This window comes from Rhinolophus sinicus, linkage group LG12 (assembly GCF_036562045.2).
Source record: "Rhinolophus sinicus isolate RSC01 linkage group LG12, ASM3656204v1, whole genome shotgun sequence".
Classification (NCBI taxonomy): domain Eukaryota; kingdom Metazoa; phylum Chordata; class Mammalia; order Chiroptera; family Rhinolophidae; genus Rhinolophus; species Rhinolophus sinicus.
Window position 1 is genome coordinate 50,506,026 of NC_133761.1, and position 25,294 is coordinate 50,531,319.

The 25,294-nt window shown below is 41.2% G+C and overlaps 1 protein-coding gene across 7 annotated transcripts in view; it reads right to left on the bottom strand.

The window, feature by feature from the left end:
• Positions 1 to 1,021: 1,021 nt before the first annotated feature.
• PLD5 (phospholipase D family member 5) overlaps positions 1,022 to 25,294 on the bottom strand; it is a 233,198-nt gene continuing 208,925 nt past the window's right edge. For all 7 annotated transcript variants that reach the window (XM_019746839.2, XM_019746842.2, XM_019746840.2 and 4 more), the window contains 4 exons: positions 21,453 to 21,589; positions 18,322 to 18,490; positions 11,930 to 12,044; positions 1,022 to 7,917 (listed from right to left, as the gene is read on the bottom strand). In XM_019746839.2, coding sequence (XP_019602398.2) covers positions 7,661 to 7,917; positions 11,930 to 12,044; positions 18,322 to 18,490; positions 21,453 to 21,589 — 678 coding nt within the window. In that variant the 3' untranslated portion in view covers positions 1,022 to 7,660. The remainder of the gene's footprint in view (positions 7,918 to 11,929; positions 12,045 to 18,321; positions 18,491 to 21,452; positions 21,590 to 25,294) is intronic.

The following is a 25,294-nucleotide window of genomic DNA, read 5'->3' on the forward strand; positions in this document are numbered from 1 at the left end:
ATTCTGAAGTGTTAAAATTTTTTCCAGGCTGAAGGGTTTACCTTAGTGTTTATGGGTAAAACTATGATTCACTGGAATCAGTAAATATTCAACACAGGCCTTTCAGAAACTCATGAAAAACAAAGGAAAAAAATGCTTCAGTTATAAATTATAATAACACTTCCATGAGGCAGAAGGATAAACAGTTCAAAATTTACTGGGCCTTTAATTCTGAAATTATGATTCTTTAAATAAATAATATGAAGGCATCGTGAGAACAGAAGGAGGAGACGTTTTATTATTTCAACAGTGTTGTAGTCATGTCTTGCTGTGTAACAAATCACCCCCGAATGTAATGGCTCTAAACAACACACATTTATTATGTAAGGTTCTTGCAGATCTGGCCTCTGGGCACAAGTGGAGCTGGACTCTGTTTCATGGTCTCTCATGAGGTTGCCTAGGTATAGGTCTAAGGTCTCTTCCAGGCTACACTGGGGAATAGTTTTGTGTGGTTGTTGGAGGAGTTTGCTTCCTCACCACTGTTGGACTGAGGGTCTCAGTTCCTTGTTGGCTATTGTTTGAAAAGGCTGCCCTTCAACTCTTTGCCATGTGGACCTTTCCAACATGGCAGCCTGCTTCATTCAAATGCACGAGCCAAGAAGGCAATAGAGAGAATCTGCCAGCAATATGGAGTTTACAGTATTTTGAAACCTATTTACAGAAGTGACATCCCATCAGTTTCCAATATTTCATTAGTTAGACGTCACTAGATCCAGCCCACACTCACAGTGCAATTTAACAAGTCAAGTCGTTGTTTTCAATACAGTTGTGGAGGGCGCAGCTCACTGGCCCATGTGGAAATTGAACTGGTGACCTTGGTGTTATGAGCATTACTCTCTAACCATTGAGCCAAACTGTCGCCCACTATAGTGCTTCTTTTATTTCATCATTTACTTCCCTGCTACCTAAAAATAAGCATAGCTTTAACTTTAGTAAATATGTTAGGCCCCTCCGGATTGCAAAGAACAGACATGCAGTCAGGTTTTCTCAATTAATGTGAGTTTATTTGTGTTGATACATAAGAAAATAAGGAAGATAAGAAAGCAACCCAGTAACTACAAAGTCCAGCCTCCTTGTTCAGGAATCTACTATTACTCCAGTAACCTAAGAGCAGAAACAGTGAATCAACAAGAACTCTTACTTGTCTTAACTGCAGAAGTTAAGTAGTTAAGTAGTTGCCATTACTGTTGCAAGGTGGTACCATTAGGGTGACTTAGTTCCTCTCTCTATTTTGGCTGCTCTCAGCACTATTCATTTTTGTTTTTACTTTCCATGCCTCATATTCAGACTCCCTGAAGGAGGGCTCTGGTTGGCTGGGCCAGGTGCCATCCAACCAGAATACCACTGCTGGGTATGTCTCCTTTCCTAGGCCACTCCCTAGCCTGTAGATGGGTGTCTTTGAGTCAGGTATGAACTTTGGTAAAATTAACTGTGACCAGCATGGAGAGTTCACATGACAGAAAACATGATTCTGTTCATGCAGGAATATGAAAACTATAGATCCACTCATGAAGTATAGATAATACAACTTTACTGCTGGGGACAAAACAGCTTTTGTTTCACAATGACACTTTCTCATGGAAGATTTTCAAAGTGCTCTATTGATACCGTAATCTCCCCAAAACTACGGTACTGCATTCTTTTATTACATTGTGTGTGTGTGTGTGTGTGTGTGTTGCCTTTAGTAACATGCACTTTCTAAAGAAGCAGGTAACCTCTGCCTTTAAGTAAAAGTAAAATTATGGATTAAGCTTTGATTCTCATGAATGTTGTTGGAACATATTTTCTGAGTTGTGTTTAAAGAACTTTTTCCTCTATTTATATTGGAAAGTCATATATTATTTCAATATTTTAAATCCTGGAAATTGAGGTCATATTCCCAAGACCTATTGTATACTTATGTGGGGACACTCTAAATTAGAAACCAGGTGTGGCTGCGTTTGTATCTTATAAGCTCAGAATTTCTCAACCATTCCTCATAACTGTCCTCCCATAGTAGAGTCCATGAGGGAATTAACAATTTTTCAAAATGTCTGAAGTTAAAAGGAATGGGTTTGAGAGCCAGGTATCTACTTTATAAAAGGAAAACTTTTCCGCTTACTAATTTTTCTCTCATATGAAAGAAAAATAAATCATAAATAATCTTCACGCTTACCATGATTTAATTGGACTCCTTGCATACAATTGTCTCTCATCAAACTGTTAGCCCAATATAAAAAAAAGACCATAAATTGAAGGATTCAGAAAATGTTGATCAAATCAAATTATTATTAACTATGCAGATTCAGTTGGCTTTGTTAAGCCTTTGCTAAACTCTCAAATGACAGCTTTAAAAAATTATGCCTCTTCAGATTTTTTCTCTTTACAAAAAGGGTACCCACCTTATGCATGTACCACACACATTCTTTCAGAGAGAAGACTTTTCCTCAAACATGATTTAGCTGAGCAAATCAATAAAATTGTATTCTGAATGGGTCTTGTGAAAGGCACTGTACTAAGCTTTCAAACATGAGCAGGCCCTCAACTTCTGATTGGCAAAATGGGAAGGGAACCTGTGCTTTTGGAGGAGTTGATTCTGATGGCTGTTAAGGTAGCTTCTAAACCTGTGATTCAGTATGTGTTTATGGAGCGGGTAGATACCAGGTGTTTTTGATTATGGACTTAAGTCTGGAAAGAAGAGAGTGTGGTGGGGAGGTATAGGAGGCAGCTGAAATCATATCCACAAATGCCAGTTCTATCATTGGGCCGGAAGATACAGCCAGGTCTCTACAATGTTTTCTTCACTAAAAAAGACACCTACCAGTTATTTACTCAAAACGAAGACATATTGGAAACAAACTTTATATACATATATAGACAGGGATATCATTACTAAGATGCCTCTTTGGGCAAATATACAAAATGTTGGGAACATAGCCCATTGGCCCAGCTGCAGACTTAATTCATCACTTGGAGTACAGCTTGAAAGTCATAAGAGAGTGGTTTGTTTCTAAGATCAAGCTGAAGAGAAAAATAAACGTCTCACCTCACAGAATGGAAAATAAAACCACATATTTACTTCTGAAAAAATTCAGCACTTGCTTATATGAAAGGTTAGAGAATTTTAATGATGTCTCCAAATTCAGCCCTTTATCACACCAATTTATTTAGGTATCTTAAGGTTAGTAATATAGATATGTCCAGGTACAACTTTATCCTATTTACATAAAGAAACATTAAAAATTCAAGATATCCTTTGTAAAAGAATGAGAAATTTAGTAGTTGAACATAGCAAAAGAAAATGCATACTAGCCAATTAAATCTCACAGTTCTTTTCATCAAATTGCCAAAAGGAGCATAAAAGTGATCAGTGACCTTTTATAGAACTCCATAAATACAAGACTGCCAATGGGTCAAAAATAAGAAAATTCAGTTTTTGCCATTTCAAGAAACCTCTGAAGAATACCTCGCTAGCCAGTCACCATAAAAAGCAGTTATCTTCATAATTCAGCCAAAGATGGAAATTCTCTCAAATGGAAAAGGCAGGCTATGAACTGGGATTGACTTCAGGGCTATTGAAAATCTTCCACCAATTTAATTAGGTGAAAATAATAAATAGCTATTTGGTTACCAACATATAAAAGGAAAAGGAAATATGCTAAATTACAGCAAATGCAAAAATGCTGAATATAGATTAAATTATCCAATCTGCCTTAGGCCAAATGAACATTCCGTTAATTTCTCCTTCAAAATGTCTTCTAGTAAAGTGCGCAAGGTCACTGAGAATAAGTACAGGAAACCAAAGAATTGACCATTGATCCACAATATGTAGGGCTGTTTGTAAGGAACTGAGTTTGAGTGAGCAATAACGAAGTATCTTTCATTACAGAAGATGACTGTTCTGTTGTGAGCGAAGGCAGTTTTTTCCCATTCCTTAAATGTTGATAATAATGGAATGGATTTTGGACAAAGAAACTCACACAAGTGGTCTTACATAAGATAAAAAGGCAGATTCTGGGATCGAATTCCTGAGACAGACGGACCCTGGGTCTGATCTTATCAAGAAATTCTTACAGTCTTTCAATTTTTCCCCCTTGGAATTTAGTTCAGTAAAAACGCTAACCGAAAACTCAGACTGAATCAGAGTCACTTGAGAATAGCCACAGGCTGGTGGGAAATGAGCTTCTGTCACTCCCAGGTTCAGTGAGGCACTTTTAACAAACCAGTAACTGCAGTAACAAAACACGTTTTTCAAATGGTAAGATCAGCCCAAAATGTGATCAGACCCATCTCACTAAGAACCAAATCAGAAGTGAGACAACCAACAGCACAAATATAGCCCAAATGGGAAAAGTAGGGCCAGAGCTACATAGATGCAAAGTTTTTCCACAGCCCTTTCATTTCTTTTACTGAGTCTGCTTTGACTTTTTAAAGACACTAGTTTTCATTGTGTCCCACAAGACTTTGGAAGTCCCTGAAGTGTCTCTTTACAAGGTCCTCTAAAGACAGTGGGGACATTTTCAGTGTGCCTCACTTTTATCATTTTCAGTTACCCTCAATGTACAGTTTGCAGAGCATGGGTATAATACAGAATGTTCCATGTCCTCTCCAGCATTTTCATAAGCATTTTCAATTACTTGATATGCTAGTGGACAGTGGCAGTGCAGTGGAAGCCAACAGTATTGACATTTAACAGTGTGTGTCAATGGTTTGATTTGGGGGTGATCAAAGTTGTGTGGCTTGGGAGGAGAGCAGGATACATAAAAACTCATATGCAAGTTTTCAGCCGGAAGGTCCATCAGAAGTTCCTAAGGAACTCTAGAGTAAGCAGAAGTATACCATATACATAGTGGTCACTGTTTAAAATTCATGCTTGAGAATAAATAAGGCACTAGGTTAATGTTAGTTGCACAGAAACCTAAAATACAGTCTCATATTATGTTTGCTTTTCTTCCCCCAACCCCCTGGGAAATAACTCCTGGGGCGTTTGTTGGGGAGAAATGGAAGTCGGTAGTCTGTTTAGCATAGACAGTTTAAAAGAAGAAGACCACTTCTAGAGGGGTCCAGAAAGCATCCAAATGGAAAAGAAAGTTCTGCAGAATTAGATTTCCTTTAGGAGACATGGACCCCTTTAGGACACTCTGCATGGGGGCTGTTTTTGTGGCTGCCACAGAAGGTCCGCTTGCCTCCTGGCATTGGTAGCCTGGCTGCTGCCACCTGGACCACCTTGAAGAAGTGGGCTGCTGGGCAGGCAGGCAGGGCTGCTGCTGCTGGTGCGTGGCAGAAAATCCCGGGGCACAGTTCCTGGTGCCACCTGTTTGATGGGGCTCAGAAGGAAATGGCAATGGTGGTCATTTGGCTAAGGACAAAATTCTCTTCTCCTATCCCATATAAAGATAGTGACAGTGAAGGGGCCCCACTGCACCAAGCATATGCACGTCCCGTGGCTGTGACAAATACTCCAGGAGACAACTTGAGAACTGACAAGGAAGCAACTACCTCTCATCTCTTCACATGTCCTTTACAAACTCAGCCCCAGTTGCTTTTCTTGGCCCAGGATTGAAGTTGGTGTGTTTGTCTCTACGCCTGCTCTTGGCTTGGTTTCTTTTGCCTCTTTCCTTTTTAATCATCACCCAAACCACCTTTACTTTATTGAGATGACTGGCTGGATAGCTCCCTACAGAAACAGAGATTGGGTATATGGTAAATATTTAGATTTTACGGGCTGGCCATTATTAATGAAGAGTTTCATTAAGAATCCCCCAGTCATTCATAAAAAATGTCACCCTTAAAAATACAGCTCTCTTCCAGCTCTTCACTGCCTGTTAAACATCCTGAAAAGCAATACTTGGAAGCAACAGGAATGAAAGTTACGTGATTGCTGGACGACCAACAAAAGCCATTGTACACCAAGCAAACCCACTGGATAAGATTCATGGGTTCCTTCATCACTCGTTCTAGCATATTAGAAATCAAATTTAGAAATAGAAAAAAGTCATTGAGATTGCTTTTCTTGGCTCCGAAAACACATGTACATGCCAGTCCTAAAGACAATCCCTAGCACAATGCCTAGTTTTGTGTTGGTGTTCTTTAAGCCAAAGAGACCCGACAAACTGAAGACCATCCCAGCAGGAATGACGATCTCCAGCAGGGTTTTGGCAATGCTGTGTTCCTCCACATTTGCAACTGGATTTGTTTCCCCTTGGAGGCTCTCGGGGAGAACCTGGTATTGATTCTGATCAGGATGCCACAAAAATTATTTCAAGAAAAAGATTCTACATCATAATGCTTTGCATTTATACAGGTTCTTTTGATTTCAAAACAAGGTATAAATATTTCCTACCATGACAACATCTTCCCGAGGTAGGTGAGTATTTACTGTCCCTACATTACCAAAAGAAACCCGGGGCCAAGGAGCACAGGGGGTTCCAGGCCAGAAAGTCAGGCAACAAGACTGGGCTCCGGGCTCCGAAGAGGCCGTGCTCTCTCTAGGGTAGCAACAGTCTCCATTAATATAGGGTTATACATTGTATAGATAGAAAACAACAACACACAATGATATTATAGAACAATACTCCAATATTTTTGTTTCTTAGTAAAATATGTTAAGCTCGTTATTTAAATTGCATTTCTCTGAAAAGCATTTGGTATATTAAATAGCAGAAGGTATATTAAATAGCTCTATAAACGTTTGCTGGCATACTCTTAACAGCATAATTATTCTAAAGAAATTAAAATCCACTGACACATGGAGATCTTTCCTTTATAACCCCATGAACTAGGCAAAAATGTGAAAAACTACTCTAGTCTCATAATGCAGACTTAATAGCTTGCTGGGTATTTGCAGGTGGCTACCTAATTTTTCTGAGCTTGAGAGAAAGGATATATATTGCTGGCTGTGGTTTTAAAATACCACCAACTTGGTAGGGAAAAATGTAGTTGCAAGGTGAAAATTAAAGACTGCTATTTCCATTTTGTATTCATTCTGAGGAATTCATACACTTTCAAAAGATATTATCACACTTGGAACTAGTGTTGAGGTGAATGTAGGGACAGTACATCATAAGAACTTTTTGTGAAAAGAAAAACAATACAAAATAAAAGCTACAGTATTAGAAGAAAATGAACAGGGAGGCAAAAAGAGTATTTTTCCAGGGTACTGAAAGCTGGCACGAGAATTTCATGCTTAGATGACCATATAGGCCCTGGAGATGGTTTATAAGGATAAATACTTGGTTTGATCTCTTCTCCAAGGTGAGATCCTCATTCTGCTGTCTCCGTCAGTTCTCAGAATGGGGTTAAAGAGCTTACATGCTAAGCTTCCTAAGACTGGACCAGGTGAGTCAGCAGAAAAAGTTCTAAAACTAGAAAGAGGCATCAAAGTCTTAAAATCTGTATGCAAACGTAAAAACTAACTTCCAAGCCAAAATGACATTCTCTGTCAGAAATAACAAATACAAAAGTCTTAAATTTCATGTACACGTCGCGAAGATATGGTTAGATATTACATGGCGTTCAGAGATTATTTTCTATAAGTGTGCTTTTTTTTTTTCTCCTAAAAAAGACATATTAAATTGATTTTCTCTCCTCAAGTCCTTTATGTATAAATACGAAATACAAGCTGTCAGTGTGTTCGTTCGTGTTACACACTCGCGGGGTCCTTCCCACTCGCGTTGTATGTGGCAGTTTTGTTTGAGGGGAGTCTGAGTTTGACCAAGCTTGTGCAGTTCGGCTGTTTGGTTGGCTGTAAGCTTCTGGCGTAGGGTGAGTACCAGTCCCTCTCAAATACGTCTTTCAGCTGCTTAATGATGCTTGTGTTGTTTCTCACATCTGCTTGGTTGATAACAAGGCCCGTGCCCGCATTCTGGGTAAAATCATTCCCCACCCAGTCAAAATTTCCTGCAAACAAAGGAAATAATGGTGAGGACCCACTGGGGAATAGTCCCTACATAATGAAACACAGAGCAGATTCTATTAAAAAATAACAAAATAAACACCCGGGAATAATGACCGGGAGAGTAAATTGTGTTAACAGCTCAGGAAAAAAAAAAAAAAAAAAAAAAATTCCAAGAAGCCTTACATATGGCATATTAATATTTGCATGTTCTTTTGTCATTTTTTTCAGCTTTGCTCAACTGGAAACTCAAAACAAGGAATCTGCTGTTCTTTTCTGTAAATGTTATTTCTTATTGACGTTCACAAGACACACTAAATGTAACAACATTTAAAATATATAGGAATCCATTGAAAAACTCTGTGAGCAATGACTGCCTTCTCAGAGACAACATCTAATCCATATGTACAAAAGAGGGATTCTAATTATCACGCTCAGAAGCTCTGGCATCAAAGAAAAAGCTGAAGCCTGAGAAGGAGAATCAGCTCCTACTGCAGAACACAGAGTGGAGCTCTGCTGCATTCGTCTGCAGACCACACTCTGGGAAGGACACATACAGAGAAACATGCTTTAGGGTAGCATGGAGGGGACAAGATGAGGGCAGGAGTGATGAAATTCTGAAGCCTTTTTCTGTGAAATTCAACTTTTTCCTTCAATACAATGGGTGGAGCCAAAATCCTGTATCTTCATTGATTCTCAAAAGCTTTCATTAGGTTCTTCTCAGCAGTTATAGCTGCAGGCTGCTTTCACAAACCTACAGAGGGATTTCTACACCAGAGTGACCACCTTCTCCTACCTTTCACTTTCTAATAGCTTGACTAACTTCAAAATCCACACACGTCTCAGTATTTTTTCAGTTCGGATGCAGTTTCACTCAGCTCTTTCTGAGACTGCATTTCAGCTCCCAGAGTGCATGCTGAGGTCCCAGATGCCAGGAAAACTGTGGAGCCACCCTCAGGAACACCCTGGTGAGGTGGAAAGGTATATGGGCCTCAAGGAGCCTTCTGAGTGCCTTCACTCAATCAGCCTACTACCCCTCTGTCAGCACTGTAATAATTCAAACCATCTTCCAGACAAGGCTGCTAAGATCGACTCAGATATACTCTGGAGAATTAAAACGTAGAGAGATGATACTGTTTGGGGAGTCTTCTGTAACTCTTGTGAAAATTTAATGGAGCTATAATTCCATGCAAGGTGTCGTGTGGATTTCTCTTAATTCACTGTTCTCAGCACGTGTCTGAATGATGGCTTAAGAGATTTCCAGAACACACTAATATTTAAATTGTCAATGAATGTTCCCTCTTGATGCCCTTTAGATATTTTTATACTAGAATTATGCTTCACTCTCGGGAATTAATGTTTTGCTAAAGTGCTATGTGTAAAATAAACTCAATTAAAAATGCATTAAAATAGAGAGCCCGGAAATAGACTCACATAAATATAATTAACTGATCTTGACAAAAGAGCAAAAGCAATACAATAGAGCAAAGATAGTCTTTTCAATAAATGGTGCTGGAACAATAGGACATCCACATGCAAAAATGAATCTAGACACAGACCTTACACCCTTCACAAAAGTTAACTCAAAGTGGATCATAGACCTAAATGTAAAATGCAAAACTATAAAACTCCTAGGAAATAACATAGGAAAAAATCTAGATGAACTGGGGCTTGGTGACTTTTTAGATACAACACCAAAGGCATGATCCGTGAAAGAAATAATTGTTAAGCTGGACTCATTAAAATTTTAAAATTTCTGCTCTGTGAAAGACACTGTCAAGAAAAGAAAAAGCCATACGTTGGAAATAAATATTTGCAAAATATTAATAAATAATAAGATGGTGTCATGCGGGAGACCCTGCTCGCTGCGCCATTTGTCATGCAGGGAAGCCTGTGGGGTCTCTGCTCCCGCTGTCGTGCGGGGAGTCCGGCAGGGTCTCTGCTCCCGCTCCCCACAAGAGAACGCAGGACATGGTGTCGTGCAGGGAGGCCTGTGGGGTCTCTGCTCCTGCTCCCCATACAAGAACGCAGGACATGGTGAGGCCAAAAAGGAACAGCCACGGAGCCATAGATGGGGGAGTCATACTAGTATATTCTCTCTGGCGGCACTATACTCTCAATGGAGCTGGATTCACACTGTCCGCAAACCGCACGCTTGCCAGCCCAGCCGCCATCTTCTTGCTAGCCCCCATCCTTCTCTTTCTGCTAGCGTAGCCACAGCAGTTATATTAGTGGCCAATGGCTCACTGGTTACAGCTGACGGCCAACTAGCCACAGCTGATGGCCATCCAATCACAGTTGATGGCCATTTACTACCTGAGCCAGCACCTGTCTATGTGAGGCTGAGAGCCTGGAAACTGCTTTCTGGGGCTCTGCCCCCACAGATGGCAATAACTATGGACCTAGAGGGTATCACGCTAAGTGAAATAAGTCAGACTGAGAAAGACAAATACCACATGATCTCACTTGTATGTAGAATCTAAAGAACAGAATAACGAGCAAACAAAACAGAAATAGACTCAGAGATACAGAGAACAAACTGATGGTTGCTAGATAAGAGAGGGGTTGGGGGGCTGGGTGAGAAAGGTGAAGGGATTAAAAGGTGCAAATTGGTAATTACAACATTGTCATGGGGATGGAAAGTACAATATGGGGAATATAGTCAATAATATGGTAATAACTATGTATAGTTTCTCATGGGTACTAGACTTATTGAGGGGATTGCTTCATAAATTATATAAATGTCTAACCACTGTGCTATACACCTGAAATTAACATAAAATAATATTGAATGTCAACTGTAATTGAAAAAAATATTATAAAGATGTCCAAAAAAAAAAGGGCAGAATATCTTCTCACTGAGCCAGGAGGTGGCACTCGCCAGTGGCCGATGGCAGTGTCTTCTGTAGGGCTGCAGACGGGGAGGGCTCTGGGTGGGCTGGATTCCAGACCCAGCTCTTTTCCCCTTACATCTGTGGGTTTAAGTCATTTCACATCTTATGTCCCAACTCTCCTCATTTCTAAACTGCAGGTAATAAAAGCCGCCCTCCCTATTGGCAATGTTTCTGAGAGAATAAAATAAGATAAAGTGCTTTACAAAGTTAAAAGGGCATCATTTTTACTCACTCACTAAATTTGGAAAACAAATAGTTTTCATGTTCCTTCATTCTATACATATGTTTTTCTTCTCTGCTTTAAAGATGCCACTTCATGTGGACAATGTAATAACCATGCTGCTGTTTTGGGATGTATGCACCATGGTTTTATAGATAATCTCCATTCTGCCTGTTAGGGTACCAGTGAAGGGGTTACCCTGGATGCATACACATAATGGGAAAGTAGATAGATTTGCTGCATTAGTAAGTAATTCCACCAGTACACAGGATCTCTGCATCTGGAGCTTTACTACCTTAATAAAAAGTGCTAACACGAATCAGGTATGGTCCATGTGCCAAGTGCTTTGCACATGTTATCCCACTTAAACTTCACCCAATGAAGTAGAAACTATTAGTCCCATTTTATAGAAGAGAAAACTGAGGTTTAGAAAGCGTAAGTAAATTGTCTAAACTTAGACATTTAAAAAATAGCAAGAGTGGGATATTATTGCCCAGGCAGTGTTTTGGCACCAGACTCCGATGACATCTGCCTTCCGGTCACTCACGACAGGCCAGCTGTCAGTAGGGAAGGTGCCCTGTCCTTGTTCTAGCACCAGTACTCACCTCTGATGAGCCGTTCACCTCTCGCATATAAAATGAGGCAACTGAACCAAATAATGTTTGCAAAACATTTATGAAAAGACATCTTCTGTAGTCTCCTACTAGATGAACCAGCCATAGAGGAGGTGTTCGTTTGAAGAGCTCTTTGTCCTCACCCTCCTGTTTCCTGATCTCCAGGGTCCCCCACTCACCAGCAGGGGCTCCCAAGGCTCTGCTTCCTCACCACGGGGTACAAAGAGCACAGCTGGTCACCACTCACCTGTGTGATCCCCTAAGGGCCCCTCACAGTCCTGACACCTACCGATATAAGCTGCACCATCCGTCACCATGTACTTGTTACGGTTTAATTTAGGAAAGGTGTGATTCTTTTGTTCTTTTGTAGCACAAGCATTCTCTCTTTCCAGATCAAAAAATTTCTGTAAGACAAAAGAGAGAGAGAGAGAGAGAGAGAGAGAGAGAGAGAGAGAGAGAGAGAGAGAAAGAAAGAAAGAAAGAAAGAAAGAAAGAAAGAAAGAAAGAAAGCAAGCAAGCAAGCAAGCAAGCAGGTGAATAGAGAATAATTTTTGTCTTGTTCAAGAGTACAAGAGGGTTTCTTATCCAAATATCGACAACAGACTTCATGTTGGGTTATTAAACCATAATCTTGTCACTTCATACAGATGAAGCTATTTTTGTTTTCAAATCTATACAGGCAACGAGAAAGAAAATTAGCATGCTCAAGTCACTAGTGAACACTTTTAAGCTACAAAAGGAACAGTTTCATCCTTGCCATCCATTCTTTCAGGTTGCGAGCCAGAAGGTTGTGCGATTCTCCTCGTCTTACTCATCAGGCACTGGCATTTGAAGTCGGCCTCAGGGTGCTTTCTGTCAAGCACGCCAGTGGACTGCATGAATATGCTTCCATGTTGCAAACTTTATACAAAGCAGCAGGCCTGTGCCAGTGACTGGCGGCTTACACTGGGGATGTGCAAACGTCAACAGATTTTGCCGACGGAACAAATGCTTCTCCTCTGAGCACCCAGGTCTAGAGCTCTTTTTAAAAGGCCACTCAAAAAACATCAACTTCAAACCATGAACCCTGAATTTCAATGTTAATATGACCCCCAAAAGAGCCAGGGATGGGGAAACTATGACACAGGGCTGACAGCAAGACTAGGCTTGTGCCTCGGGAATGCACTGAAATTGTTAAGTGCTTCGATGAGGTGTAAACTATGATTGAGTTTATAGGATTCTATGCCTGAGCTCACAGGAAGACGCCATCGAGGGTGAGGGGCTCAGCTCTCTCCCACATTGGACAACGTTGAACATTTTCAGAACTGTGTGGAATCTTTCTGGAGTGTCTTACACCTCTGGAGGAGTCACGTGTGTTTGAAGGAAAGAAGAGGCAGAGAGTAAAATGGACTGATACCTAGGAACGGAAACATCATTTACAGTTTGAAAACTAAGTGTTCCAATTTGGTTTGGGGAAGGAGTGCGTTGGTCCTCCCCTGCCCCGCAAGGTGAGAAAGGGGTGATAAACTAGGTGATCCCTAAGGTCTCGTCCAGCCCTGAACGTTTCATCCTGAGTTTTTGTAGAGTACTTGAGATCAATGTGCACAGGCCACAATCTTCTACCCAAGAGGAGTGTTGTCCGAGGGCCATATCACCATGGTTACAGGTGATGCTGCCTGGGTCACCTTATTTCCTCAGTTCCTGTCTTCTACAAAAGCTGCGTCCTTTGGAGGGGTCACTTACAGCCTTGGGGGTTGCTTCAAACTGATAATAACCTGTGAACGTTCTTAAGTCAAAGGTGAATCCTGAGGCTTGGCACCACTCGGTAACAGCCAGCAGTCACCTCGCTTGGACATTCCATCACAACACATGTCCACACACTTGACTGTTTCCTTTTCAGGGGAAGATATTACTGTAGACTCAAGATGGATTTGAAAAAGAATAAAATATACACCCTAATTTAAGTCAGGGATGGTGTCACAGCTTGAGGCTTTACTTAGAAACCATTTGCTCTAGAGTCGGAGATGGCCCAAAGGAGGGGAATGGCTTTATCTGGGAAACTAAAAGGACAGTGGAAATCACATGGTCTTCACTAACATACTGTTAGATACCTGATATGCTATAGGGGACGGCAGAGACATTTCGAAAGTGATTTGTCAATTTATTAAAAGATAAAAACCCAGCTGACTGAGGCAACTTTGTGAGTTGGAGTGTCTTTCCGTGAGTCCCCTCATGGATACAAACCCACACAGCCAGGGGTGGGGAGCCCACTCCCCCCTGAGGCCAGAGGGGCCCTGCCTCTGTCCAAGACCATTGCTGTATCAGTACTCCAGTCTCCTGAAGTTGTGCTTTGTGCAAAGTTCCAGTGCCCACTCTTCTTGGAAAAGCTCCTCACCCACCTGTACTGTATTGTAGATACCTGTATTGTAGGGCCTCAAGCTGATGTGTCACCTAGGCTTATCTCGATGCTTCGAAATGCATGGCCTGCCTTAAATGAAGATCGGAGTTTCCGTTTCATAAAATGGCCAAAAGGGAACTATTAACATTTGCTTTTTTCAAGTGATGTGATTATCAGTGTTGAAAAGAAGAAGCTGAGTAAGTACTGTAGAGGTTATAATGATGGATTGTACTTTCCTTGTAATCTCTTGCAAGTCTTACACGAGAGCACTTCACATTTCACACAGGAGCTTTCCCCTGACTGCACCTGAGTGGCCAGGGTGCAGTGGGGTCAGGAAGCAGTGGGTCGGCAGGGACCACTCAGCTGGCTTGAGAGGAAGGTGAAAGGGGAGATAGGAACATAGGCACCAAGTCCATGCACAGTACACACCTTCCTCTTTGCTTCTGCTTTATTATGTCTTTTGTTTTCTATAATCTAATGCTGTGACGTCTGGGACCTCACTGGGCCTGGAGGGCTGCCCCTCCCGGGGTCAGCTAACTGCTAGAGACAGCAGACAACGCACCGGTGAGTGCGCCTTTTTTAGGCCAACCAACCAATCCAGAGCTCATACTCTGACTCACATCCTTTATCATTGCTCTCACGCTGAGCCACTACCCACCAGCCCTATCACCCCAGGGCCGTGCCAGGCACCCAGGGGCAGCCCTAGGCCCAGCGCCAGCTGAAATTATTCAGTGGCCAACCCTAAATCGGCTTATCCTGCCTCGCCTGTTCCTTCCCATGGAAACCACAACAAAGGCTCTTGTCCAGGTTTCCCCTCACTCCTTCCGCCTCATGGATGGCCCTGGCATTTTCCCTTATGGCCCTCCAGCGCGTGGCGTGCCCCCTTCTCTTGAGATCTGTGAATATAACAAACTCTCTTTTCAATGGCCATCATCTTCTGATCTGTTGGCTTTGTCACACCTGAATAATAAAACGTATATTTTAAAACACTGCTATACCTGATAAGTTGGACAATGGCATCAACTGTGACTGCAAACACTTGAATTCCCATGTGCATGACTTCACCTGGTAGACAGTCACTGCTCGACTGCCCTGCCCCTGTATATCCCACAGAAAGCGGTGACAATGTCTGCATATCCCCCACACCTTGTTGTGGACTCTGCTCTCTCCACTTGCTAGTTCACAGAACCTGTCTTATCACTCTGCCTTCCTTAGCTCCCTCCTTGGACTTCACTTATGCCTTCATTCATTCACCCACAGCTTCAACACACATGTTTTGAATATTCTGTGCCAGCATCATGCTGGGCACTGGGAATACGATGGTGAATGAGACAACTGTTCTTTGCCTCATTTGATTTTTCCCTGGAGCCCCACCGGCCACTTTGATTAGCTGAAAAATGCTGTCCCTGAACTAAAATAATTCCCAGCATTGCTTTGTCCATGGAAAGGTATTGAACACAGTCTGTCTCTATTCTCCTCTGTCTCTGCCTGGCTTCCTAGGGCCATACAAGCATTTCCAATGTCTGGTCCCAAGCAGAGGATGGTACCCTGACCCAACTCCTGGTTATTTCATTCGCTTGCAAATGTGGTCTGGAAAACAGATCTGTAGTAGTAATCATAGACCTATTTACATTCCCAATACTGACACTGATTTGTGAACCCACAGATATGTACACAGCTGCCTCAGTTTACAAAAACCAGTTAAACAGAGATAAGAATTTCTATTTTCCATCAACATAATCAGAATGTTAGGGAGATGAAGATGAAAATATAGGGGAAAAGCATTGTTCTTTTGGAATTTACAAAAAATTCTAGAATTTTCTTTTTAAACTGTTAATGATTTCAACTTTTAAAAATATTTTACTGGCATGGATGACCTAAAAACATTTTATCGGACATCTTTGTTGATCCTCAGGGACACAATTTAGATGTGCAGCTTCTCATGTATCTGAGCAGATGTAACATATGGTAGTTTGAATACTTACAGAAAGGACAAAAGAGAACTTTGCAACTCTAGTGATCTGTGCTACATGCAGAGACCACAGAGTATGATGTTTAAGAGCTCAGGCTCTGGATTAGAAAGACTCATATTTGAATTTTGCTCCACTGCTAACCAGTGTCCTTGAAAGAGGTTAATCTCTCTAAGCTTCATTTTCCATGTCTGTAAAATGGAAAAGGCACCTGTTTCATAGCGTAGCTGTGAATATTAGATAATACATGTAAAGTATGTAAGACAGTGCCTGGCTACTGGTATGCATTCATGAATATAACAAATTCCACAACTTGTTTAAACAATATTAAGCATTTACTACGTACAACCAGAAAATGTGAAGTGGGATGCTGCCATAACTGCAATGACAAAAAGTTAATACATGATGTAGCAATCATTTACCCCATGGACAGCAGGCAGCAGGATGGAAAGATGGAGACCCAGATGACAACATATTTGGTAAAACCACAACCTGCACTTATTTGAACCTTTGGCTATAAGTCAGGGGATTGGAAAACAAATTGTAGTGTGTGTTGATTGCTTGCTATTAGTGCTTTAGAAAGTTATTAGAGGAAATAAATAAGCTCAGGGCAGGATTTGCTGGTTTGCAAGCAGACATGAAAAAGAACAGATAGACCAGGAATGCTGGCATTTCAAAGGGCTGCAAAAGTGGATTGTGCTTAGAGCTCAATAGTGGAGAGTAAGTTTGTAAGTGACTGAAACCAGTTTAGACTCAGTCCTGCAGGAAAGATCAGGCAATTGGTGTCATCTTACCATGCAAGTCTGATGGCCTGAGGAAACTACCATAGAGAGAGAGAGGGAGAGAGAGAGGGAGAGAGGCAAGGGGAGTGGGCAAGGAAGCAGTTAACCAAGTTCAGGAATTATGTACGACAAAAAATGCTGGCTGCTGTACTGGTACATGGAAATGACTGGAAGCAAATAGAGCAGAAGCTGACTAAGTTTCTGAGAAAATTTGCCAAAGAAACTATGAGCTGGGACCAGAAACTCCTTTAACTGTTCACGTCTTAAAACCACTTTGGGTTCTCGACTTCACACCACCCTCCCAGAAGGATTTACAACTGCTATGGACCAGTGACCGCTGTGGGGCATTTTTATTGTCCTTAATCTGTCGCTGTTTCTGGGAGGGAGGTAACTTTAATTTGGGTTTTGGGTTTTTTTGGGTGGGTGGTTGTTTTGTTGTTAGTTTATCACTGAACGATGAGACGCCACATCCAGATGTGCTGTGGAGAAGAGCACGCCACTGGGAGGCCCTACCCTCTGAGTTGTGCAGAGACAGTCTGGGCTGAGGGGTGTCTATGTGGGAAGAAAGTAAAGGATATAGGGTGTGCGGAACTTCAGACTGCGATGACTCACACACCTGTTCCTCCGTCTCCTCGGGACCACAGCTACCTTTCTGACCACACTCACAGGCCTCCCTTGCCATCAGGTGTGGCTGGGTGAGTGATTTCCGGGAGTGATTTGAGTGAAAGCTAAAGGCATGCTCACCCCCTCACGCATAAATGCCTCCCATCTCCTGCTTCTCCTGTATGGCCTTGTGATACGGAGGCTCATGGCAATGTTGGAAGCCATGTGTCAAAGTTGATGGTGGAGCCCCTGTCACCCTGGGTCCCTAAATGCTGCATGGAGCACAGCCCCACCACCAAGAAGAGGGCCTGGCACAGAGTAGGGTCTCAACGCACCTTGCTGAATGACCACAGTGGAGATTGGGCAAAGCTGAGACCTAAAGGATTAGAGGGCATGGGTCAAGTAAAGCATGGAGAACAGTGCTGTTGGCAGAGGGCACAGCATGTACAAAGGCCCAGAGGACCAGAGGAGGGTCAAAGATGAGCTGGAGACTTAGCACATTTACAGTATCACAATTCCCAGGCTTGCTTCCATCAGAGGTGGATTAGCACGTGGCTTAAGGGACCCGGAGCACGTGCAGGAACCCAGGCTCAGGGACTGTAGGGCTGGGGGAGTCTGTGCTGGTGCATGTTCCAATGCTCTGTTGGTTACAAATAAGAAGGCGGCAGCTCAAATAAAATGGAGAGATGCGACAGGAAGTGTGTGTACAAAGGGCTCGACGATGAGGGCACCGGGAAACTTGGGTTCTAGTCTCCACTGTTTTTCGTTTTTTTTTGGCATGCGATTGTCTTGAAAAATTACTTACCCCAACTCTTGAAGTGTTTCTCACTATCAAAGATTGTTATTCCAGTTCTCATTGGAAGTTTATGTGTATGTGTGTGCTTACAGCTTTCATGGATGTGCGAAGGGAATACATGTTTTCTTTAATAACAGTCAAAACAATACTTACAACTTTCAAACTGCAGTTGGCTATTTCAGTGCAAATAGCTTTAAGAGACGAAACAAAGTTAAAGGTAAGGGGATCAGTTTCCTTCCAGAAGCTTATAAGCAGCCGAACTTTAACGCTTCGCAAAACTAATGCTTCTCTGATTTTCCCATCCAAGTCCGGCCAGTAAGTCCTATAGAAATAATATCCATATGGATAAAAATAAAGAAAGTAAGTTAGTTTTGGAAAATAAATTTACTAGACTTCAGAGAACATTGATATTAATCTGATCATTACTTTGTTCTATAATATATAAATAACCTTACAAGATAGTTTGAAAAAACGCAAGCCTCCTGGGTTAGGGCACTGAGAGACGATGCTTTGTGGAGACCTGGACCCACCTTAGATGAGCTCTTTCACCACCAGGTTTCAGGCTGTGTGGGCACAGGGTACAGACAGACTGACCACCACCACGTGCCACCCTCCCTGCACTCCAGCCTTACCTGTGCTCCAAGAACCAACTTTTCAACAGAATTCCTGTTAGGAACCTTGAGCACCCCTTCTATCCCCAAATACTGCTCAGACCTCTCTTCTTTGGTAACTGCCTCCCAAATGAGCTTCTGCTCTGGTTACCCAAGCTTTCCCATTCTTATTTCCAGACTGTCTTCTCTCCTGACCAAGCCCCCCACTACTCTGGGCCCTTGGAAGTCTCCATCAGGCAGACATGTTTCCCCTCCTGGACCAGCTTTTTCCTTGAATCCTTAACCTTTTAATTTAACTGTTGGGCTAGGTTACATGTGGCTCTGTTGATGGTTCCTTTCTTCTTGAAAATCGATTCCATTGGCTTCTTTGACTCTTTGGTTTGCTGGCCTGTCCCTTATCTCTCAGATTGTTTATCTGTATAGGGTTTTTTCTCTAAATATCAATGTTTCCCTGGATTCTATCCTCTTCCTCTGTTATTCTCTCTACATGTTACCTCCTAGGTGGCTTCATCTACACACTTGGTTTTAACTGTCCTCTACATACTGAAGAGTCCCAAATTCTCATTACCAGGCCAACCCTCTCCAGACTTCATTCTGGATATCCTGATAAGAGCTTTACAGATTTAAAGATCTGGATCTTTACGAGAACTTCAAATTCACAAATCTGCATATTTCCCTATACTTTTGATAGCCTTCCCTACTTTGTATAGCTTTCATCATCTAATCACCCAAAGTAAAAACCTGGGAACCATTACTGTGTCTGCTCTTCTTTTTACCAATCACCACATGCGTCAGAAACCTTCCTGGAACGTACTTCATTTATTCTCTCCTTCCTGTGACTGCCCTACTCAGGGGCTCTCCTAGCCCTGACCTGGGCCAGCTCCAAATTGGCTTCTCTGCCCCCAGTCTTGTTCCTGTTAAGTATATCGTCCAATACCACCAAAGTGATCCAACTAAAAGCATATCTCATCCTTTGGTTACAACATATTGGAAGCTCCCCCAAATCACAAGACTCCCCAGTAGTCAGGCCCTCCTATTTCTGGTCCTTGCCTTCTCTCCAGCTTGATCTCTTATCACCTTACCTTGGACTCTATGTTCCAGCACTGAGCTTGGTACAGATTCTGGCAGGTGCCAGGCTGTTCTTGACCCTGAAACTGCTCATGCTGTCCCTTCTCGCTGGAAAAGTCCCTTTCTCATCCTTCTTCTAACTCCGGCATATTTTAAATATAATTCAGGTAGAATTTCCTCAGATACACTTCTTCTAACCCTGAAACTGCTGTAGATGCCCTTTCATTGAGCATCTATAATAGTCTATACATCTATCTATTTTTCCATTTACCCTCACATATTATGTTATGATCATCTAGTCTGTGTCCATTTGCCCCTATTGGAAATAGCTCCTGAGATCATATTTAATCACTCTTGCACAGTACCCAATAAATATTTGCTGAATCAATACATAAATGAAAAATACAAATACCCTGCAGACTAACTAGCCTACATATTTTTATTGAATAAATTTGATGTATAACATTGTGTAAGTTTAAGCTGTACAGCCTATTACTTTGATATACTTATATACTGTAATACGGTTGCCAATGTAGCAATATTTATCGCATTATATAATTATGGTACGATATTATTGTCTATATTCATTATATTGTGTATTTGTTCTCTATTGCCTATTTACTACTTGTTGCAAGTTTGTACCCCTAAAGATCAGTTTTATGCCCGTCTCCCCATTCCCTGGTAATCACCATTTTACTCTGTTTCTTATAGGTTTAACTTTTTTAGATTCTACATGTAAGTGATACCGTATAGTACTTGTCTTTCTCTGCCTGACTTATCTTGCTTGGCATAATATACTCAAAATCCATCCATGTTGTTGCAAATGGGAGGATATCTTCCTTTCTCATGGCTGAATAAGATTCCATTGTGTATATGCACACATTCTTTTTTTTATCAATTCATCTGTTGATGGTCATTTGGGTTGTTTCCATGTCTTAGCTGTGATAAACATGGAGAACACATACATCCTGTCAAAATCCTCATTTCATTTCCCTTGGGTATATACCCAGAAGTGGAATTGCTGGATTGTATGGTAGTTCTATTTTTAATTTTTGAGGAACCTCCATATTGCTTTCCATAGTGGCTGCACCTATTTGTAATCCCACCAACGGTGCATGAAAATTCCCAAACAAGGATGAATTATTGAAAAAGCTCTCCATTTTGAAGATGTTCTTTCTCATTCCAAAGACTAGACTGACTGAGAACATGGACATTTTAAGTTTCCTTGTCCTTTAAATTGAAAAGATATTATGAAAATATAGCATTTAATTAAGACTGACATGAATACAACAAGGTGATGTATCATTTATTTTTAAAATAATTTTCAAGTTGGAAACAACCCAGTCTTCATTGTAAAGTTGTTCTCATGCCCATAACGTAAACTACCGAGCTATTTCTGTCGGGTGAGATCCTGAGTCCTAAAAATGGACTGAGGGAGCAGATGCATCATGGGTAAGCTGTGATGCATACCCAAGCGATTTGCATGAGCTCTGACCTCACATGACCTGATGGCATCTCAGTGTCCAGGCTGGTTTTTCCTGTGGTCCCCAGTTTAGTGCCTGGTCCTGGCGACCGGATTCTGAGTTGACGTCATCACTCACTGACCTTTTGGTGCTTGTGCTGGAGATGGGCAGGTAGTCCATGACTGCAATGTACACGTACTGCTTGGCGTCGTCGATCACGCTGTAGATGGCATCAATGTCAAAGCTTCTGTTTTTGGGGCAAAAGAGTTTGGGAGAATTCTGTGAAGACACAAAAACACAAACTTTTAGAGTATTACCTTTTGCCATCTGGTAATTTCTCTTTGTCATTTTTTATTCTATTTATTTGTTTTCATGGATCCTGGCTTTTAACTGCATTTTGCAAACCTACTTTCCAGTTCCTTATGAGATAAGATAAATATATTTTCAATCCGATTAGAGGAGAGGCATGTAGAGATCAAAGTGTGGTAGGATTGGTCTCAAGTTCTTTAAGTCTATTTTTTGGGGGGAGGGATTCTTGCCTTCAATACACACACCTCTGATTTTCAGAGGAATGCTCCAGCTCTACACTTATGAGACCCTGGCATACATTCCTGCCATCCATTGCTGTTAATTTTCTCAGCCATTACCATATGATACATATATACACATAGCATGCAGTTATCCCAGAAGTCATTTCATTTGGAAGGTGATGTGGCTATAAAAATGCTCAAGACAATCTAAAAAGATTGTGTGTTTTTTTCCTGACTCTTTCAAGTCAGGAAGAGGAGTGCTGATTGTTGAAAAAGGGTCATCAATACTTCCAGAGGAAAACCCAAGAGAGTTGTTAAATGCCCAAATTCATCAGGAGAGACAGGAGAAAAAGATTTTTGAAAGACTTAAGCAAAATGAAAACGAGGCAAGTTATACTTGAGATATTTTTCTCATGTTGTTCAAAGTGGTTTCCACCTTTAGAAAAGAGTACGGTGTTTTAAGACAAAGCTGTGCTACAAAGGGAAAGGTGTATATTGGTTTACTCATTTTTTTCCACTGGAAAGGACTGAAAATAGTGTTTTTGTAGTTCCTGTCTTATTCTGACAAGAATACTCCATGGCAAGCAGAGGATCAGAAATAATGCCAGGGGTGCTTAATACCAAAAGGCTGAATAAACAGTTTCTGGAACTGCCTGGAAAGCCAGCATCGGGTTCCTCATCAAATGTTCCACCAACAATGGTGGTCAGGGTCCCTCTTCAAATGTTTGGGGACAACGCCCCCTACTGTGCTGGGGGAACCTTATCCCAGCTCACAGAGGGAAGATGCAACTGTTGGACTGGCTGCCCAGGTGGGTACCAGAATGAGTTTTTGATTGTATAAATTATTTTTCTTTTGGCATGAAGATGAGCTTCCAAGTCTTAAAAAAAGAAAGGAAGGAAGGAAGGAAGGAAGGAAGGAAGGAAGGAAGGAAGGAAGGAAGGAAGGAAGGAAGGAAAAAAAGAAAGAAAAAACAAACAAGCAACCCCTCAAAAAACAATAAAAACTAAAATAAAAACCAATGCTAGTCCTGCATTCTTTCCCCAGCACACACATACATAGATACTCCATCTGTCACCAAGACAGCTGGTGCTTGTACAGTAACTCCCATGTTGTCCCTCCCTCTTACTCCTTGGCTGTTTCCCTCATCCGGGCACTAGTGCTGTTTGCTGGGGCTTCTGCGTATCTCCCTAACTCATTTCCTGGTCTCCATGATGGTACAAAAACAAACGCATGTCACTCTCAGAGCCCAGTCTCATCTCACTGGCAGGGATGTGAGCTGCTGGGTCACATAGCTCTTGTACCTTACGCCGTGCCACACTTAGCACGTATCATGTGCTCAATAAATATTGGTGGAGATGTGAAATTGCTTCTTAAATTAATAAGTGTTGGAAGTTTGTGTGACCCCCCCAACCTGTACTCCTAGTTAGAGTTGCATCATTCTAGGCATTTCCATGCACGTGCGAACAGGTCTTTATATGCCCCAACCTGCATTATTGTTTTCTATGCTCCCACAGCCTAACTGAACGTACAGAACATGGCAAGTGCTTCCTGCGGTTACTAAGGAAATGCATGACTGTCCGTATCAGTCCCCCTGCCCCTGCGGCCATGGCGGTACTTGACTGTGTGTTCTAGAGTCCTCTACCTTTGAAAATAGTGTCTGAATCCACTGGTGGCTTAAAAATGTTTGCTCAAGGTGTAAGTGCATTAACAACACAAAGAATGGTCTACTGACCTGGCGGAGGAAGTTAACTAGCTCCAACTGTTTAGAGGGAAGGCTGTTAAGATTCTCTCTTCTCCCTCCTGAATTAATTTTCCGAGCTCTGCACTGTGTACTCCTTCATTCCACAGTGAAGTAGGAGGAGAAGGAAAATACAGAGCTTCCTCTTTGTCTGGCTCTGTGATGCTCTCTCACCAATCGAATGCTCTGGCTTCTAGGTAATCTGTTTCTTTCTTAAATCAGTAAGTGCCTTATTTATGCATGTAACTTGTTTTGCATCTTTATTAAAGACTTGTTTAGCAGACCTCTGGTTTATTTCATAACAGATTCCTGGTTTTTAAAAAGGCCACACTTCATCCTCAGAATACACATGTGAAAATATAATTAAATATAAAAAAATAATCCACAGAGTGGAGAATATTTGCAAATCATGTATCTGATAAAGGACTTGTATCTGGAATGTATAAAGAACTCTTACAACTCAATAATAAAAACTAAGTAACCCAATTGAATAATGGACAAAGAATTTGATAAACCTTGCTCTATCTAAAAAGATACAAATGACCAATAATCACATTAAAATATGCAAATCAAAACCACAATGAGGTACCATCTCATGCCCACTAGGAGGGCTAAAATACAACAGAGAAGAACAAACATCAGCAAGGATGTGGAAAAATTGAAACTCTTATTTACTGCTGGTGGAATTGTAAAACAGTGCAGCTGATTTGGAAGATAGTTTGTCAGTGTCTCAGAATGTTCAACACAGTTACCACATTACTTAACAATTCTACTCCTGAGTATAAACCCAAAAGAATTGAAAAGAAGTAATCAAATAAAAACTTACACATAAATGTTCATAGGAGCATTATCCACAATTTCCAAAAGGCAGAAATACCCAAATGTCCATCAACTGATGGACAGATAAACAAAATGTGTCATATCCATAGAATGGAATATTATTTGGCCATAAAAAGTAATGAAGTACTGATTCATGCTACAACATAAACGAACTTTGAAAACATTACACTAAGTAAAAGAACTGAGACTTCTTTTACAAAAGCCTACATATTATATCACTCCACTTATAGCAAATGTCTAGAAAAAGGTAAATCCTTAGAGACAGAAAGTAGATTAGTGGTTGCCAGGGGACTGAGGGAAGGAGAAAATGGAAAGTGAAAACAGAATCCATCCTGGAACTTTGTATTGATACTACTACTACCAAAACCAAGCCAACATTTATTACAGCTTTTGGGGAGCCCTGAGTGAGGTGCTGGGAATTCTGATGATAACGAGAGTGCAGTAGAAGACATTCAGAGCCTTATGAAATAGTGAGAGAGATGATCGATAAACAAATGGTTACAAAAATGTGATAAACGTTCCAATAGAGATCAAGGAGCTCTGGGCAAATGATGTTATGCCAATAGTGGGCTGCTTTTTACTTTATTTAATACATGTTAGATTTTATACCTCTGCAGAAATGGTGCTCAATTAACATATGTTGGCTTGATATTAACAGGAAAGAGAAATAATAAGTTACAATAACAAAATAAATAAAAATAAAAAAGTAAAGGCATTACATAGTTTAAAAGACTATACCTGAAGGAATGTCTTCACAATTCAACTTATTTTGTGGTGAACGGTTTAATAAAAAGCAATTTGTAAATTTGCCCTAAATTTGCAATACAAAGGCCTTGTATTTTAGTAGATTTTGCTAAAGGCCTCAGCCTTCTCTC